The 20567-nt window shown below is 39.9% G+C and overlaps 1 protein-coding gene across 1 annotated transcript in view; it reads right to left on the bottom strand.

The window, feature by feature from the left end:
• LOC109911359 (cysteine dioxygenase, type I) overlaps positions 1–17161 on the bottom strand; it is a 32569-nt gene extending 15408 nt beyond the window's left edge. Inside the window, exon 1 of the mRNA XM_048613893.1 lies at positions 16870–17161. Coding sequence (XP_048469850.1) covers positions 16870–17042 — 173 coding nt within the window. The 5' untranslated portion in view covers positions 17043–17161. The remainder of the gene's footprint in view (positions 1–16869) is intronic.
• Positions 17162–20567: the final 3406 nt, after the last annotated feature.

The raw sequence follows: 20567 nt of genomic DNA, 5'->3' as shown, positions 1-20567 counted from the left end.
CCAAAACGTCAGCTTTCCTGCTCCTCTGATGCTGCTTGGCCTGCTGTGTTCATCCAGCTCTACACCTTGTTATCTCTCTTCTTTCACATGAGTTGTTAAGGACCTGTCTACATGTTCACATGGAGGCAAAAAAAAAAAATCACAAAAGTAATATTGATGAAGATTGATTGATTGAGAAGGAAGCAAACAATTACGACTATCATTTATCTCTTTAACAAATGCTAAAGTAGATCAGCTATTCACTGATTCCTATCATTGCTTGTGGATGCTTAGAAACTGTTAGTGCCATGTTTCTCTACAAAAAGCAAAATCTGTACTTTAAAAGTAATTAATTGACTGTAAAATAATGTTTATGGTGTCCCTGAGGATTTAACACACCTGAAGTTCAAATTCTTTCTTATTGTTAACTTCTTGGAAAAAGACATTTTCCTTCATGTGGTGATATTTCTGGAAGTCTGAGGGGCATAAAATGCATAGAACTGCACAGTGCTGTTCCAATGCTTCCCTGGGATTCCTGGTTGTTGCATCTTCTGCAGATGTTTGAGAGTTACCCTGCTGACAGATAACATGATGTTCTCAGTCCTTTTAAGGCCTCAAGTAAGTGATTGAGTGAAGCTCATCAATTCTGTTACAATATAGGCTACAGTCAGGGAAAACATTGTCAGTTTATAGCTTTTAAAAGTTCAAAGGAATTGATTGCTAGTTTCATAGGATGTGAGGACAGTAAAGTTCCCTCTTGTCAACAATGCAAGTGGGGTATACTTGCTGCTCTGTTTTCCTCTCCGATTCCTAGAATATACTTTGTGAACAGGATACAGTGTAAAGTGAATGTGTACTGGTACTCTAGGATTAGCAATAATAAAATGACCAATTTAAACTTAAGAAAAACATTAAATCTAACAAAACATTTTTTTTGGACACAACAGGCTGATCATCAAGTATTTTTAATCATCTCATGTGTCCTTGCATTACCAAATGTTGGTGATATTTTGTTTACAATTAACCGGATATTTGTCAGAGTGTTCAACTTTATCTGCAGGGCTCTACTGGTCCCAATCTGACAACAATCACTGCAGGTAGCAACTGTGGACAATAATTGTACATGGCAAAGAAGGCTATGACCAGTTTAAAGACAATGCTAGGAATATTCTGCATTAGTCAGCTGACTTGACCAGTCATACAAATCTTCCTTTCAACATACCAATTGCTTTCTCAATCCTCGAAGATTGAATTGTGGTGCTCCTTGTGATCCAATGTTGTGATGTCAAGATCCAGGGAAATATTGGGTAACATTTGCCACCAAGTAGGTGTTTAAGGCAGCATCCTGCACACTGGCATTAATGTTCAATTAATTATGTGTATCATGTATGTCCATTGAGAGATATTTCTATTTAGTCACCCTTTCTGTAGGACCAACATTTCCAGATGAACTGGATTAAGGGCTTTATTCAAATGCAAGTATACTGCATCTACTATCGTATTCCTACCAAGGTCTGTTGTAAAACCCTCAAGTAAAATCAATATGTTAGATTAGTAAGACCTTCCCTCTGTGAACCCATAGTGGCTTTGTTTTACCATTTCTTACATTTAAGAATGGTTTGCGTAACTTTACACACAATCTAAACCAAACCTGCTGGTCTCCAGCAGTGTCTTTTGCAAGCAGCAAGTGTGCATAGACAGCGTCCAAATTTTTCCCTCCAAGATGCTCAACACCAATTAAAGGTGCTGGACATTTAAACAAACAGGTCACACACAGCAAAAATAACACTTTCCCTACCTTTTCTATTAAATCGGAGTAACATTTGTCTCTCCAGCCCCCAGTACCTGTTCAACATAGTGACTTCTGGAATTTTATGCTAGAGTTTTTGCAATTTCCTCCATTATTGCTTTGACTGTGTCTTATAAATGTAGTATTTATTTATTTACATAATTCACCACACCTTCTTTGGCAACTACACTGGTAATTATGTGAATACAGTTACATGGTACCTCTGGAATACCCTTTAATTCCCACTTCAGATCATACATCTCTTCCTTGTTAGATGCCAAAAATATTATTTAGCATTTTTACAGCTTGTGTAGGAACAGTTGTCATACCCTCTGGTCCCACTCTAACTTTCACTTTTCTTTAAAATCACAAAAACAATTTATAATTTTCAGTTTTATTAGGGCATACTAATTCAAAATTTTGAAGTTTTAATGCTTTTGTTTATTTTGTTACATGTAGTATATATACATAAAAATAAATATTACTAACAGAAGAGCAATGGTGCTTAGCTTTTAGCCCCTTTGTACGTGTATAAGAAGCAAATTAGGTTCGATAAGCAATGAGAGAGCAAAACAATCTTCATCTTCTGTTATTTACCTCAAAAGATAGTGATACTTGCTTAGTAGTATTCCAAAGCATAGAATTTGCATAGAATGACATACCTGCTTGATAAACAGTCACCTGAGAAACTGGGTAAAGCCCTAGTTTGCTTTTGACTGGACTTTCAACACTACAACTTGGGCTCATAACCAATTCAGATAGATGTTTAACTCTCTTGTTGGTTAGAAATTGGTCAATTCTTAGGGCACACATATTCACAACGCATGATGGTTGGCATCAGAAAGTGAAAAATATCTGAGAGTTGGGATGCTGTGTCTTTGGAGTGGAAAAGAGGCAGCCTAATATTCCATGTCCAGCTCCCAGGAGTGCTTGATTTAAACTTACATGACCTAGTGCTACAGTTCTTTTTTGATCAACAGAAAATTGACACAAAAATATCAATTTCGGTCTGATTAAGGTATAAGTGAAGCAGTAAAGGGTGTCAAGGGCAGATAGGAAATTGGGGTTGAGACAACAATCGGATCAACCGAGATCTTATTGAATAGTGGAGCAGCGTTGAGAAACAGAGAAGCCTAATCCTTTTCCCAAATCTGGTGTTCCTAATAGTAAAACCCATCAGAATTGTGAAAATAAGCACAGTCATGATTTTTTTCCCCTTTTCTTACTGACTGAATCTTTAATCTCATTGGCCACTGGGCTGTGTACCATGAACTTTACAGTTAATTTAGCAGTGTTTTAAAACTACTGCTACCAAGAACCTCTAATTGAAAATTAGATGAATTTCTAAATAATTAATCAGTTAGAAAAACTCTCTCCCTCTAGGTAGTTGAAATTTTACACGTGCTGCATCTTCTGAACAACTGTATCTGTGTATTTGTTAGAAAGGAAACAGATATGGAAAGATTTATACTTAGCATTGCTTTTTCTTAAATTAAGTTGGTGGATTTATAAGCTAATAAGGTTAGTGGGGTGTGACAGGACACTATAAAATGGCACCCTAAGTACAAGTGGAACAGTTAGTATGATCTAGAGTAGCATAAATCTTCAGGTAATGTGAGCCAGATATCAGGTAGTTACAGGCCACTTCATGTGAAGTTAATCTTATTAAATCAGAGAAGTGTCTTTTCTCTGTACAATGCAGGGAGCCAGTTTTTTTAAACCAACAGTGACTGTGTCTTGAGAAAATAACTAATTGACAGTAAAAAGGCTTTAGGACATCTAGAAGATTGCTATACAAATGCAGTTTTTTTCTTTTTATTGTCCATTGATGCTGGAAAGGCAATGCTCAACTACAATAGAGTTATACAGCAGGGAAAAGGTCCTTTGGCCCATCGTGTCCATGCTGGCCAGCAAGGTATCTACTCTAGTACTCTTTATCAGTACTTGATCCATAGCTTAGTATGCTCTGGCATTTCAAGTGTTCATCTAAAATACTTCTTAAATGTTTCAAAGGTGTGTGCCTCTACTACACTTTCAGGCAGTGGGTTCCAAGTACCCCCTTCTGAGTGAAGGCTTAGGACTATTTCAGATAGTGACAGTTACTCATGAGACTTGCAGTTCAGGATAAAAAGACCATACAATATCATCTTCTGACTCGTGTGTCATCTTGTTTTGGATGAACTGTTTAATATTTAAACAGGCTGAGCACACAATGAGGAAATTACATTGGGGTTACTATAGTTAATGGAGAGCAATAACACAAACATTTCAAAAACAATCTTGTGCAGTAAGCAGATCTGGAGCAGGCTTGGGATCAACAACCCATCAGGAATTAAAAATTAATCCTCAAGTCATGGCTGCAAGCAGCAGTGTAGAAAGTCATTGGGAGGCAAAAAAAATAGTATTTTTCCCCATTTTCTTTGTATGCTTCTGCTTATAAAACTTATACAGCCTTAAAGTTACTTTGGACCATACCAGCAAACTTAAAATATTGGTCTGACATTGCTTGGTTTCTTACTATATCAAGCTTTTGAACTGCATTAAGCTGCATTTAAATGATACTTAAGTTGGCATCATTGTGTTGGTCACTATTTTAACAATGGCATATAATTGCCCTGAGCAAATATTGCACGGCAGGATACTATTCCCTTCAATTCTGTTTTGCTGTGCTGTCTGTTTATTGCCATGTGCAGCCCCTTTAAGATTGCTTCATGGGTGCATATGTTTACATCTTAAAAGGGAACACTGGCAGATGTGTTCCGCATTGTTTTGCAGCCTTGCACCTGTGCGGCTTAAAGGAACATTGTAATGGGATATCACGACCTTGAGTGATAGGGAACAGTAAATCATCAACTTTTTTACACCTCTCCTGATTTCTACTTCCTCTAGAAACAAAAAATTTGGAGACAATATAAAGTGTGCTGCCAGATCATTATCATCTGTCCTACACTATGACACAAAGTCATGATTTAGGCTAGCATGTTCTGGTCTAACAAATGCAAATAATTCAGAACAAATTCAAAGTCTTCTGCAGCTATCCTGCCACTGGGCTTGAACTACAGATCAACAAATACAGATGTAGAATATAATTGAGAAACTAAGTTAATACACGTTTAGTGCAACTTCAATTTTGTCTGTGTAAAAAAGGTCAGATCTGCCTTAGCTAAAGAATCTCCTGCAGATGGTTTGAGATTTCAGTGGGCATTGAAATCCAAGCAATTTTCACTGGGAAATTCCTGGAGGCTTCTCTTGATCTGCTGCCATGGCTTTGCCACACATTTAATGGAATCCTATTGCCGATGTAAACAAGCTATCTGCTGAACTTCCAGCAAAGTAATGGCTGTGCAGAGTATCCAATTAGTTCCTTGGCCCCTCATCTGTGCCAGCTGTCTTTGAATTCAAAGATGAGATCCAGTCAGGATTGCATAACTCTGCTGTGTGTTTTCATGTGACTGAAAGAGCCAATTCCTTACCTGCAGATCTTTGGGCATATTGGGCAGGATATCCCACAAGGTAGTAGGATCCAGTATGCAGGATTTGCTTCCTTTACATTTCCTGTCTACAGCCGTTCTGCCTGTCATTAAGATGTTGTAACTCAAAGTGTGATGCAGTTTGATGGAGAAGTTGTTGTTATTCTGAATGATTGGGAGTGAACTGTTCACAAGCATTAATATAAATACTGCCATACTTCAGTATCTTTGGAGCATTTTCTTTGTGCTCCCCTGGAACACTGGTCCTCCCCTGTCTCATCTGGAAGTGTGAGTATCACTGTAGAATTGTGAAAACAGGACCTAGCAGGGCAGACCATTTTCAGCCTCTCAGGCCCAACATCCAAACCATCTTACTTGATTTTTCAGGAGTTCTTCGGGTCTAATGTTCCAGTTTGCACTCTGCCCGGGATTGATTGGAATCTTAAAAATGCATTATGGTTAAACTCTTTGTATCATTAAACAACGGCTATTGATCTCAACATAGACAGGCACTGTCAAGATCTTCTGATCTAAATAATGTTGTGGTTTTTAGATAAGGGAAAGATTGCTGAAAGATGATAGCAACAAGCTTTACATTAGAAGATCACCTGGAAGTGTCAGTATCACTGAGCTACAGAATATGCACTTGCCTGGCTGACAGAAATTAAAGTAGGTCAGGCCATTCAAAATAAGGGAAATAACTTGAAGTGAAAATCGCCACAGTCCCAGAGGACCATCGGCTGCTTTCTCATTAGACTAGCACCTCAGATGCTGACGTCCAGTCTGGTCTGAATATTAACTTGCTTTTGAGTGGGCAAGCTGAACATCTAGCTGATATCCTGAGTGGACTTTACCAGGTGAATGGCAGAAGGATGTTTCTTGTTATGAGAAAATTTGGAACTAGGGATCACAATTTAAAAATTAGGGTTGACCCATTTAAGACAGATAAGGAATTATTTTTTCTCTCTGGAGGTTGTGTGTCTTTGGAATTCCTTCCTTGGTGGATTTAGAGCCTTCAAATATTTTTAAGGCAGAAGTAGGTAGATTCTTGATTACCAATCAGATGAAAGATTATCAAGAGCGTGCAGGAACATAGAATGAGGTTAAAATTAGCCATGACCTTATTGAATTGTGGAGCAGGCTCAAAGGGCCAAGTGGTTTAGTCTTATTCCTTGTTTGTAAATTTGTAAGCTTTTAACATCGAAACAAGTATCTCACTAATGAGCGACGAGAAGCCTATTTACATGCATTAGCATTGCATTTTTATTTATTCTCACCTCATTTATGTGCAATTTGCTATTCTACAATGTGGCAGACAGAAACAGTGATAATTCCTAACCTGAATGTCAGGGTACATATCTGGAGGCTCCAGCTTGCTGCTTGTTCCTATGAGCCTTCACCTGGGAAAGCCATCCCCAACATCTCAGGGCACAGTCCAGGATACCTGCATTCTACCCACAGAGGCTGGCATTTCCAATGAAGTGCCACCCATGCTCCCTATATATCCGCAGAAATGTTTTTTTTTTGAATTTCTTTCCAACAACATGTACTGTGAAGGGCTATTCGTGACTGATGCACAGCTGGACATTAAATATGGCATCACAGATGCTCAATAATTTCCAGCATCTTCAGTATTTTCAGCGCTCACCAATGTTTTGCTCTGGTAAACAAGGCTGCAGGGTGTGGTCACACTGGGTTCATTGCATGATTTGGGCCATTTATATGCACTTTATTCCCCACGTTAAAATAAGGGCCAATGTTTCTGGTGGGTACCCAAAGACTAACAGATTCCAGGGGCCGAGAATACAAATAGAAACATTTTGAAATTCAATTTTGCTTAATTTTCTTGTCGTAAAACGCAAGCCACAAACATTGTGTTTATCCACCCATCGTGACTGTCTTCACTCAGTGTACAAACTTCACAAAGATTACTTTGTTTGTTTGTACAACAAACAACACATTGAACTCAACCCCATATACATTCCATTACGGAGGAAACCTGGAAGTGAGGCAATCCATCGCAACGGACCCCAGAGTTTAAAAACCAGGCGGGAAAACACACCGACGCTTCAGAGGCTGCACTGAGGATGTTACCAAGCACGGTAACGAAACGTCTGCAGAACAACAAACCAGCTTGGTGAGCCAACCAACCTCAACACCCACAACCTGAGCTACAGATCTACTCCAAAACCTTAGAAAGATTACTTTGCATCAATGTGCACAACATAGCTGCAACTTGAGGAAATTACTCCTTTGAGACTGCAATGACGTGCTCATTCTAATTTTTATTCTTAAGTGATGTGTATTTATGTAGCATCTTGTATTGTTAAATCCTCTTCCCCACACAAGTCTAAGGAAGCATGCAATTCCAGCAGGGAGAAAAGAAGCAACCAAAACCTTGGGGTCTTAGGGGTTTTATTGAAAAGATAGAGAGGGTAGTGAGACAATTCCTGAGTGCAGGATTCAGGCTGAAAGCTCTTCCACCAACGGGATTTGGTAAGGAGTGTTTAACCCGCATCCTGCACACTTCCTCCAGGCTATCCCTTTCAGAATTTTCTTGCCCCCATCCCTTGACATTTAACTTTGTGCTGGGGAACGCTTCCTTTGGTCTTCAATGCCAACCATCTGCTACCCAAAATATCATCATCTAGCAATGTTTTCCCACCATCTGCTCTCCCAAACCTCCTCAGTAACCCCCACTATCATCACCTTTGCCTCAGCCGCACAATTCCCACCTTGGAATAAAATCCAGCTCCAGCTTTGTCATTTTGTTTTGTTTCAGTCTCTCATTACCAAATCTATTATGGAGAATTGTCTTTTTTTTAAAAAAAATGATCACAGGTGTGATGGAGACCAATATTCATTACACATCCCTGGAGAAAGTGGTGATGAACTACGTTTTGAATCACTTCAGTACATCTGGTGTTGGTACACGTAGAGTACTGTTAGGAAGGGAGATCAAGGATTTTAATCTTGTGGTGGTGAAGGAATACTCATAAGATATAGGAGCAGAATTAGGCCATCTAGCCAATCAAGTCTGCTCTGCTATTCAATCATAGTTAATTTGTTTCTCAGCCCCATTCTCCTGCCTTCTCCCTATAACCCTTGCTCCCCTTACTAATCAAGAACATATTTATCTCTTTCTTAAAGAGACTCAATAACTTGGCCTCCACAGCTCTGTGGCAATAAGTTCCATAGATTCACCACCCTCTGGCTGAAGAAATTCCTCCTCATCTCAGTTCTAAAAGACCACCCTTCACTCTGGGGCTGCGCTTGGGTCCTAATCTGTCCTGCGAGTGGAAACATCTTCTCCACATCCACTCGATCCAGGCCTTTCAGTATTTCAATGAGATTTCTCACTTATCCTTCTAAACTCCATCTAGTGCGGATCCAGAGTTTTCAAACAGTCCTCTGATGACAAGCCCTTCAACCCCAGGATCATTCTTGAAAACCTCCTTCGAGTATCCTCCACTGCTTGCACAACCTTCCTTAGATACGGGGCCCAAAACTGCTCACAATATTCCAAACACGGTCTGACCAGAGTCCCATACAGTCTCAGCAGTACATCTCTACTCTTGTATTCAAACCCTTTTGAAATAAATGCTAATATTGCATTTGCCTTCCTAACCGCCAACTGCATGTAAACCTTAAGAGAATCCTCAACTAGGATTCCTAAGTCTCTTTGTGCTTCAGACTTCCAAAGCCTTTCCCCAATTAGAAAATAGTCTACACCTTACTTCTTCCTACCAAAGTGCATAGTCTTGCACCTTCCCACATTATATTCCATTTGCCACTTCTTTGCCTGCTAACACCAGGGGTTCTTATCTTATTTAGCAGCTTCCTGAGTGACACCTTGTCAAAGACCTTCTGGAAATCCAAACAGATCACGTCTACTGGCTCTCCTTTGTCTAACTTGCTTGTTACCTCCTCAAAGAATTCTAACAGATTTATCAGGCATGATCACCCCCTAGATGAAGACTTGCTGACTCAACCCCATTTTACCATGCACTACCAAGTACTCTACAATCTTATCCTTAATAATGGACTCAAATCTCACCAACAACCGAGGTCAGGCTAATTGACCTATGGTCTTCCTGTCTTCCCTTCCTTCTTAAGCAGGGGTGTCACATTTATCATTTTCCAGTACTGTCAGACCCTCCCGGACTTCGGTGATTCATGAAAGATCACCACAAATGCCTCTGCAATTTCCTCAGTTATCTCCTTCAGAACTCTAGGATGTGATCCATCTGGTCCAGGTGATTTATCATCTTTAGACCTCAGCTTCTGCAGCACCCTTTCCTGAGTGATGGCCACTACACTCACCTCTTGTATCTGACTCTCAAAGCTCTGTATGCAGTCTTGGCCATATAGTACCATGTCGGAATGGTATGTGGTTTGATGGGGAAATTGCAGATTGTGTTCTTACCATGTGTCTGCTGCCCTTGTCCTTCTAGGTGTTTTATTTAATTGTCACACTAAATGAGGACATTAGCAGTGTTGAAAAATAATAAAAATGAAGTTTGAATCAAAGTTTGATTAAAATATTGAATTTTCTACAATTCTTCCAAAGTTGTGGTTTACCAACCATCGCTGCTTTATTAATTTTTAGCTTTAGCCATATGTTTTTCAGTAAGAATTCTTACCCTGTTTCTGCAGCTCCCATGATCACTACTGAGAAAACCTCATTTCCATGGTTTCATTAGGTTTATAGTGGCTGTCATGTCCACAAGCCAAGAAGAGATCATAAGTTGTTTTAAAATTTATACTTACTTGTTTAAATTTTAAAACAAACTTTGCTGGACTAATCATGGCCCATCACATGATGCAAATTGAGTGCAATTTCTGGAAGGATTCTGATCAGCATTTACCAGGTCAGAATTCAGGTAGCATCCTCCTGGAATATCATACCCATGCATTGTGTGGACTTTGCAGGCCACAAACAGAAAAAGACCACGATTCAATACATATCCCCAGTCCAAAACAAAGGTGATCTATTGAATCTCATTATGCCTGAAATGGTGCTAAAAGCTCACCACTGATCTCATACAAACAATTGTCCTAGCCACAGAGAGATGGAAAGTAATTGTTACATAGAAAATATCTCATGATGTTGAAACAGATTCATCCAAGGTCAGAAGTCACACAGCAGCAAGTTAAAGTCCAGGTATATTCATCATCCAGTATTTCCCTGGAGTGGAGAAACTACACAATGTTCTTCACAGGTTTCGACATGTCATCGATGACGACAAATGTCTTGTCAAAATCATCCCTATGCTCCCACCCACTTCTCACCTTCAAACAACTGCCAAATCTTAAACAGACCATCGTTCATAGTAAACTATGCAGCCTTCAGGACAACATTGGCCACAACACTACACAACCCCGCCATGGCAACCTCTGCCAGAGATGTCATCGACATGGACACTACCATCACACGTGGGAACACTACCCACCACGTACAGGGCAGACAGTCATGTGACTCCGCCAATGTTGTCCACCTCATATGCTGTAGGCAAGGATGCCCTGAAGCATGATATATTGGCGAGACACAGACACTATGGCAATGGATGAATGGACACAGCACAACAATCACCAGACAGGAATGCTCCCTCCCAATCGGGGAACACTGCGGCGGTCAAAGATATTCAGCTTCCAATCTTCGGGTAGGCGTCCTCCAAGGTGGCCTTTGAGATACAAAACAATGCAGAATCGCCGAGGAAAAACTGATAGCCAAGTTCTGTACCCATGAAGACGGCCTCAACTGTGATCTTGGGTTCATGTCGCACTACATGTAACCCCACCACACTGTTCTGTATCTGTAAAATCTTCCTTACTCTCCTGTTTGAACACCATCACCTTGATAACTTGTTATGATCTCTCTACCTTAATTAGTTTGTACAGTTTTGGAATACTTGTTACTTTGGTTAGACCCTTGGCATGTGACTCTTATACCTATCATGTTATTCCAGCCGTTCGGTTTGTCTCCAGTACCACCTTATTTTTAATTTTTTGTAATTATCTCTCTGCCTCAATTAATTGGATTATAGGTCATCCCCTTCACTTGCAGTTCAGCTGCTGATGCTTTACTCACACTGACACTTTTGATCACCTGCAGAGACTTATTATTTAGCCTATCAACATTCCACTCACGCCATTTGTATGATCTTTTGATCTCTCTGCCCGTAAATTCTGTGCCTGTATGCTTTTCTTCACTTCACCTGAAGAGGCAATGCTCCAAAAGCTTGTGATCTCAAATAAACCTGTTGGACTTTAACCTGGTGTTGTGTGACTTCTGACCTTGTCCGCCCCAGTCCAACACCGGCACCTCCACACCACAGATTCATCCGGAAACGCCATCTCATGATCAAAACTCCTAGATGTTGCAAAAGGATTTAACTGTATTTTCTGAACCCTTACTTTAGCCTGGTAAGGATCTAGATACTTTTAACACTAGTCTGTGAAACATCTAAACCAGTTGGCACTGCAGCTAGGATCCAGGCTGAACTAAGCTTGCCTCAGGTCTCATACCTCTTTGAAACCTAGTTTTCAGGAAGAAATCTTATATTTACATCAAAAGTGGATCAAACACCATCTTGCACAACTTCAAAACAAATCCAACTGCACCCACTCAAATATAAGCTCATTGAGAAAGATATTGATTTTCTGGACTCAGGTTAAAGAAAAACAAACAAATTAATATCCAGTGAAGGTTCTTGTACGTGTGTGCTGTGACAAACATTTCCCAGATTTCAATGCACGACTATGCCACACTTCTGTTTCAAAGCCTAAAGCAACTTTGTTGTGAGCCTTTTAAAAATTGAACTTGATACTTGACAAAGTTGAAGAGACACTGTTTGTTTCAAAATAGAAAAGAAATAAGAATTTTTTTGTTTACAAATCTCAACTTATGAACAGAAGATGATAAAAATAAAATCATTCAATTCACCTCTTCCTCTTATCTTTAAGAGTGGCTAAACACAAATACCCTATATGGAATATCACAACAGTCATCTCACCTTTTAGACTTTTTTTACTCATAATCTTCATGAAATTCAAATTTATTTTGCACGTATAACAAACATGCTACAACTACCTTATCTTCATGAAAACACCACCATACATTTTCTTAGTAAATTATTTGGAGATATACATTCAGATCCTATCATTGCAATTTGAAATTTTCAATCCAAAAAACATCTAATCCATTAATTGCCATTATGGAAGAAATCACGTGTGATTCCAGTCCAATGCAATTGATTACTAATCACCCTCTGAAGCAGCTAAGCAAACCAATTACTGAATTCAAGCTGGGCAGCTGGAGATGTTAGCCTAATAAAAGTATTTTTTTCTGGTGATCCTGTGCTCTCACAGAGACATCCTTGACTGGAGGGCTGTGTGTCTTTGTCTGACTTTAATTCCTATCCAGTAAGCCTCAAATAGTATAGGATTGCTCTATGAAGATGCAGGGGATAAAAACTGAATTACATTAACTAAATAATATTCCGTTTTAATCCTGGGATATAGAGTCATAGAGCTGTACAGCACGGAAACAGACCCTTCGGTCCAACTGATCCATGCTGACCAGATATCTTAAATTAATCTAGTCCCATTTGCCAGCATTTGGCCCATATCCCTCTAACCCCTTCCTATTCACATATCCAGACTTCAGCACTTCCTCTGGCAGGTTGTTCCATAGATGCACCACCTTCTGTGTGAAAAAGTTGCCCCTTAGGTCACTTTTACATCTTTCCCCTCTCACCTTAAAGCTATTCCCTCTAGTTTTGGACTCCGCTACCCTGGGGATAAAAGGTCTCGGCTATTCACCCTATCTATGCCCCTCATGATGTTCTAAACTTCTATAAGATCACCCCTCAGTCTCTGATGCTCCAGGGAAAATAGCCGCAGCCTATTCAGCCTCTCCCTATAGCTTAAACCCTCCAACCCTTGCAATATCCTTGTAAGTCTTTTCTGAACCCTTTCAAGTTTCACAACATCCTTCCTATAGCAGGGAGGCCAGTTTTACATGCAATACTCCAAAAGTACTGAAGCAATGCAACAGTTGCAACAGTCTAAATGTCAACTCCTATACTCAACGCACTGACCAATAAAGGCAAGCGTACCAAACACCGCCTTCACTGCTCTGTCTACTTACGACTCCACTTTCAAGGAACTATGAACCTGCACTCCAAGGTCTTTGTTCAGCAACACTCCCAAGAACTTTACTATTCAATGTATAAGTCCTGCCCTGATTTGCCTTTCCAAAATGATGTACCTTACATAAAGTCCATGTGCCACTTCTCGGCCCATTGGCCCATCTGATCAAGGTCCTGTTGTACTCTGAGGTAACCTTCGCTGTCCACTGCACCTCCAATTTTGGTATCATCTGCAGACTTGCTAACCATACCTCCTGTGTTCACATCCAAATCATTTATGCAAATGAAGAAAAGCAGTGGACCCAGCACCGATCCTTTTGGCACACCACCGTCACAGGTCTCCAAACTGAAAAACAACCCTCCACTACCACCTTCTGTCTCCTACATTGGAGACAGTTCCGTATCGAAAGGGCTAGTTCTCCCTGTATTCCATGTGATCTAACCTTGCTAACCAGTCTACCATGCGGAACCTTGTCGAATGCCTTACTGATGTCCATACAGATCACGTCCACTGCTCTGCCTTCATCAATCCTCTTCGTTACTTCTTCATAAAACTTAATTAAATTAATGTGACATGATTTCTCATGCACAAATCCATCTAGACTATCCCTAATCAGTCCTTGCCTTTCTAAATACATGTAAATCCTGTCCCTCACGATCTCCTCTAACAACGTGCCCACCACCGATGTCAGGCTCACTGGTCTGTAGCTTTTCCTTACCACCTTTCTTAAATAGTGGCACCACATTAGCCAACCTCCAGTCTTCTGGCACCTGACCTGTGGCTATCAATGATACAAATATCTCAGCAAGGGGCCCAGCAATCACTTCTCTAGCTTCCCACAGTGTTAGGATACACCTGATCAGGTCCCAGGGACTTATCCACCTTTATGCATTTTAAGATGTCCATAACCTCCTACACTGTAATATGGACATTTTGCAAGAAGTCACTTTTTATTTCCCCAAGTCCTCTAACTTCCATATCCTTCTCAACAGTAAACACTGATGCAAAATACTCGTTTAGTATCTCCCCCATCTCCTGTGATTCCACACATATCTAAAGAAAGGAAGAAAGAATTTGTTCTTTAGCATCATCAGGATGTCACAAAGCATTTTTCAGCCAATTAAAGTAGGCAATTACAAACTCAGTATTGTAATGTGTAAAACACAGTTGCCATTTGTGCATAGTAAGATCCCACAAACAGTAATGTGATAATGACAAGATCATCTACTTTAGTGTTGTTAGAAGGATAAAGAGGGTGTCAATCTACAGGGGTAGGCAGGACCTGGCTTTATTAACTGATCCTAAAGACAGCATGTCTAATAATTCAACACTTCCTCAGGACTGCAGTGGAATATTAACTAGATTTGCATTGTGAAGTGGAAATTCAACACTTAACTTTTTGCCTCAGAAAGTCACATGTTATGATTGAGCAATAGGAAGAGTAATTTAGGGTGCAGGATCAAAAATGTTAGAATTCCAAGCAAACATTCCTTCCTCAAGCAACCTTGTGATAAGTGACATATCATCAGCAGGCTTACTACTGGGAATAAGTTGGCACTGCATTGGTTCTTGTCAACAGCTATGTCTCTGAAAACCATATAAAAGCAAGTCATTTAATTAGACAATAATATAGAAATGCATTATCTCTTGACAAAATTCAATACATAATACAGACACAAATCACTGTTCATGTAAACAGGGCCATATTGGCGATGTTGTACTATTAAGAACGGAAGATGAACTTAAAAATGGGAATGTTGTTTAATTACTGCCCAAGTCAGATAGTATTGATGAAGCAGGGAGGCTGCTGAAGGACTTGGATAGGCTAGGATGGCGGGGAAAGAAGTGGCAAATGGAATAATATGAGAAAGTGTCAGGTTATGTATTTTGGAAGGAATAAAAGAGATGTAGATGATTTTCTAAATGGGAAAAGGCTTTGCAAATCAGAAGCACAAAGAGACTTAGGAGACCTAGTTCAGAATTATCTTAAGGTTAAGGTTGAGGGCTTTGGGTCTGTACTCTACAGAGTTTAGAAGGATGAGGGGGAGGATCTCATTGAAACTTACAGAATACTGAGAGGATAGAGTTGACATGGAGAAGATGTTTCCCCTAGGAGAGACTAGGACCCGACGGCACAGCCTCAGGTGACAGGATGACCCTTAGGTCTGAGATCAGGAGGAATTTCTTCAGCCAGAGGATGGTGAATCTGTGGAGCCCGTTGCCGCAGGAGGCTGTTGAGGCCAAGTTATTAAGTATATTTATTAGGTTGGTTCTCGATTAGTCAGGGATCAAAGGTTATGGGGAGAAGGCAGGAGGATGCAGTTAAAAAACCTATCAACCATGATCGAATGGCAGAGCAGACTCAATAGGCTGAATGATCTAATTCTGCTCCCATATCTTATGGTTTAACAGAATGTTAGCGATTACAGCACTGGGGAGGTGGCAGGTGTTAATATTTATAAGGATACTCCAGGTTGTTGTGGAGAGATCGAGAATCCCAAAGTCTACACTTTATCTCCAAGACAACACATATCATTTAATAAGAACCTCTGCTCCTAATTATATTTGGAGAGTATAAGCGGATTGAATTGATTAGTTTCGCTCCCAGGCAAAACTAATTTGATGAATAAGTAGCAAGTCTTTCATTCACTCGTCCCCAGGCAAAAAAGTCCCACTATTTCAATGTTGCTGTCTGACACTTTTTTTCTTTTTAAAGGTCTGCTTAACATTTTCCACGGAAACAGGGCTCCTTTAAGATCCTCGCACCTCTCCAAAAAAAAAAGCGCGACCGTTTTGTTTTCCCCAAAAGACTCCATTTGCTTTCCTGAAGGCGCTGAGAACGGTTTTTCTCTGCCGACACCTACTTCAACCGAGTTATTAAGCCTACAAATGCAGGATTGCAGAGAGAGTGCTGCAGACTGTGACTGAAGGAGCATTAAACTAACTAGTTTGCATTTACTCAAGCTGTCAAGAAAATGCCAAGACAGACACAGAATACAAGCTTGCAGACATCCAACCTCCATCGATCTCTCGAAGGAAAGACGATTGTAAATTGTGACCTGTTCAATGGACACACAAGTGACAAAGTAACATATTAATTAATCAATGCGTTAACCTATCAAATGTTAGGAATAAGTTGTTTGTGTTGAAAATAGATCAATTGTCTCCTTTTGAGTGCTCATATGAAGTTTCTGGACTCTTAACTGTAGAAGAATGTTACTGAACTTGGGTTAAAACCTTGTAACATGATTCGACCTTATTACAACAATGTGACCGTATGAAAACTTAAAGCACACCAGTTGAGCCTCTGGTTAGTGAGTGGTCACAGGCTGCTGAAACTTTTGTCATATTTAACGCAGTAAAATATTTATGCGGTTGTCAAAAGGTCCAGTGTGAGTACGTTTTACTTATAGACCCGGTTTCCACAAGCAGCTTGCCATCTGTCCTGCTGACTTCACGGCTGAGGATTTAAATGATTACCTGTATTTGTCGAATTTAGCGAATTTACTCCAGTCCGCCGGGTTACTTTTATAAGATTCCATCAGCGTTTGCACTTCTTCCACGTTGATTTTATCGCCAGAGAAGATCTCATGAAGTTGTTTAATCAGATCCTCTAACGTCTCCGGTTCCTGGAACTGTGTCTGATTCATCTTCACTGCTTACTTTTTTTTAAAGAAACCAAACAAACATTTGATCAAACCAAAGAAACAAAAGTGAAGTTGAAACTGCAGGAAAATTTATAAGGAGCCTGGAAAATTTCAGGGAGGGCCAGAAGGCGGAGCCTCAGGGAATTAAAGTATCAATACACTGCCATTGGCAACAGTTGACCAATGGTTCCCTGCATTCTGAGCCAGTGAGTCAAAATATCAAATCGTCTGGATGCCCGCAGTTTAAAATTTTGTATCCAATTAACCTCGAAATCTGCTTAGTGTTTGGATTTTTTTTTGTTAGGGTTGGAACAAGACCTCAAGGGCTGAAATTTTACAGATTGTTCACATTTCTTTCGTTCTTGAAATAGACGATGATGTACTCCAAAGTTATGCCATATTATTGAAGTTATTTTACTGATATTTAACTACCGAAGGCTGGCAGGATTTAGCTTTATTATATCTCGATGATTGTTCGGTTCAGTAGCACACTCCCACTTTATTTATTTATTAGTTCTTGGAATCTGAAGTTGCTGGACAGCATTGGTTGCTCATCTCTAATTGCCCTTGAGAAAGTACCAATGAACTACCATCTTGAACCACTGCAGTTCTTGAGGTGTTATTAAGAAGTTATTAGGAAGGGGGTTCCAGGATTTTGACCAGCAACATTGAAGGAAGAGCGATCAGGATGATGAATGGCTTGGAGGTGAACTTGCATGAGGTTGTGTTGGCACGTATGCACCACCTTTGTTCTTCTTGATGCTTGAAGTCAAGGTTTGGAAAATGCTGTTGAAGGAGCCTTAGTCAGCATTTGGGAGGGACTTATGCATGACTGTTTGGCTCAGATACTGATTTTCAATATTGAATATTCATCTTTCCTAACCAAAACAAAGCAGCAATTGCCAGGGCTTGATATATGTATCTTTGAACAAGAAAAAAAGTCAACGCAAACTCAGCTTTGCACTTGTGCCCCAATTTCTAAATTTGTTACATTTTTCAGTCCCATGGTACCAAAAACCTCAATCTCATCTGACACTCACTGACCCTCCCATGAGACCCTCACTGAACCTAGCTGCTATTAGAAGTATTTTTTGCCACTACTACTGCTTTATTCTCTTCCCACACTTAGAGATGCAGGAAGCAGACAAAGCTTGTTTCTGTAGCATCTTTTTCTGGATTAAGTTGCCAGAAGCTTGAGGGAACCATTCCACATGAAGCATTGCTGAGGAGGGGGGTCTTCCAGCCTTACCAGTTGCCGTACGAGTTGTTAATCAACCTGTTTGACCACACTGTGAATGTTCCTTCCATAACTATCTGGTACTGGAGTGGGATTTGAACTGGAACTTCTGGCTCAGGGGGCACACTGCACTCTATGCCACAAAACCTTCCCGCCTATAAATACAACGGGTGAAATTCAGGATTTCTTGCCTTCACAAACAACAAGAAGGAGAATTTAAGCATTAAAGGAGGACATGGAATAATGCTAATTGGAAGATAGAGATCTATTCTGCAGTTGCAATTGAGAGACAAGAGGATCTGTAGCATAATCAATGCTGGGGGTAAAGGATATCTCAAAGGAAGCTGGAAAGGATCAAATGTCAGAAGCAAATGTCATGGTATGAGCCATGTCAAAACTAATGGCATCAGAAGGAACAGGGACCAAGGTTCCTATGAATATGTATCAGGAGCTAAGCCAAGCATGACCTTTATGATCATACTCACTCAACTATTACATAACACATGTACTCTGATCATCAAATCTGATTTAAAAGCTCAATACGAAGTGTAAAGATTGCTGTAGCTAGGAAAGGTTAATTATTTGGTTAATTAATCACACTGGCTCCGCAACGGGGATAGCAGGAGGTGTATGCCTGGAAGGGTCTGTATCTGAGGGAGGCTGTGACTAACACTCTAACAGAAAGAATAAATAGAACTGTAGAAAGAACTTTAAATCAATAAAGAGGGTAGTAGGTTTAATAGAAGTAACAGTGGAAATAATACTAGAAGCAAAAGAAACTTAAAGATAAGAAACAGAAAGGATAAGAGCGAAGGTCAGAGTACAGAGAGTGATAAAGATAATAGAAATTATTTTGCTTACGGACAAGAGTTCCTGGAATTTAAAATATGATGATAAAATCTATGAATATATTTGATTAGATAATTGTACAAGATCAGTCCACTTTTTAAGAAAGATAATAGAGGGAAACTACAAACTTTTTATCCAATTACTTTAACATCTGTTGTCACGAAATTCTTAGTCTATAATTAAGGGTATTTGACCAGACCTTGAAAATTTTAAGCTGACCAGAGAGTCAGCATGTATTTGTAAAGGGTAGGCCAGGCTCGATGGATCTGATTTGCAATTTTTTTTGAAGTGGCAACTGATGTAATGTTTAGTGAAATGCCCATGATATTTTTTATATGAACTTCCAAGGAATTTGGTAAAATCCTTCAAGTAACCATTAGCTAAAACTGATGCTCAAGGAATTGTGGCAAATTATTGACTTGGACATAAATTTTGACTGGCAGGAGATAGGGTGTATGGATACTCAGCAAGTACATAAGAACATAAGAACTAGGAGCAGGAGTAGGCCGTTTGGCCCTTCGAGCCTGCTCCGCCATTCAATAAGATCATGGCTGATCCTTTTGTGGACTCAGATCCACTTACCCGCATTCTCACCGTATCCCTTAATTCCTTTATTGTTAAAAAAAATCTACCTTTTTTTTAAAAACATTTACTGAAGTAGCGTCAACTACTTCACTGGGCAAGGAATTCCATAGATTAACAACCCTCTGGGTGAAGAAATTCCTTCTCAGTTCAGTCCTAAATCTGCTCCCTCTAATCTTGAGGCTATGCCCTCTTGTCCTAGCTTCACCTGCCAGTGGAAACATCCTCTCTACTTTTATCTATTCCCTTCATAATTTTATATGTTTCTATAAGATGCCCCCTCAATCTTCTGAATTCCAATGAATATAATCCCAATCTACTCAGTCTCTCCTCATAAGCCAACCCCCTCAACTCCGGAATCAACCTAGTGAACCTCCTTTGAACCCCCTCCAGTGCCAATACATCCTTTCTCAAGTAAGGAGACCAAAACTGCACACAGTACTCCAGGTGTGGCCTCACCAGCACCTTGTACAGCTGCAACATAACCTCTCTGCTTTTTATTTCAATCCCTTTAGCAATGAAGGACAAAATTCCATTTGCCTTCCTAATTACTTGTTGTACCTGCAGACCTACCTTCTATGATTCATGCACAAGGACACTCAGGTCCCTCTGCATAGCAGCATGCTGGAACTTTTTACCATTCAAGTAATAATCCTTTTTACTATTACTCCTACTAAAATGTATGACTTCACATTTATTTACATTGTATTCCATCTGCCAGACCTTTGCCCACTCACTCAATGTATCTATGTTCCTCTGCAAAGTTTCACAGTCCTCTGCACAATTTGCTTTGCCAATTTGCTCTGCACAATTTGCTTTTCTTCTGAAGAAGAAGGGTCTAGGCCCGAAATGTCAGCCTT

Source organism: Rhincodon typus, chromosome 29 (genome assembly GCF_021869965.1).
Source record: "Rhincodon typus isolate 14 chromosome 29, sRhiTyp1.1, whole genome shotgun sequence".
Lineage (NCBI taxonomy): Eukaryota > Metazoa > Chordata > Chondrichthyes > Orectolobiformes > Rhincodontidae > Rhincodon > Rhincodon typus.
This window is presented reverse-complemented; position numbering and strand designations above follow the sequence as displayed.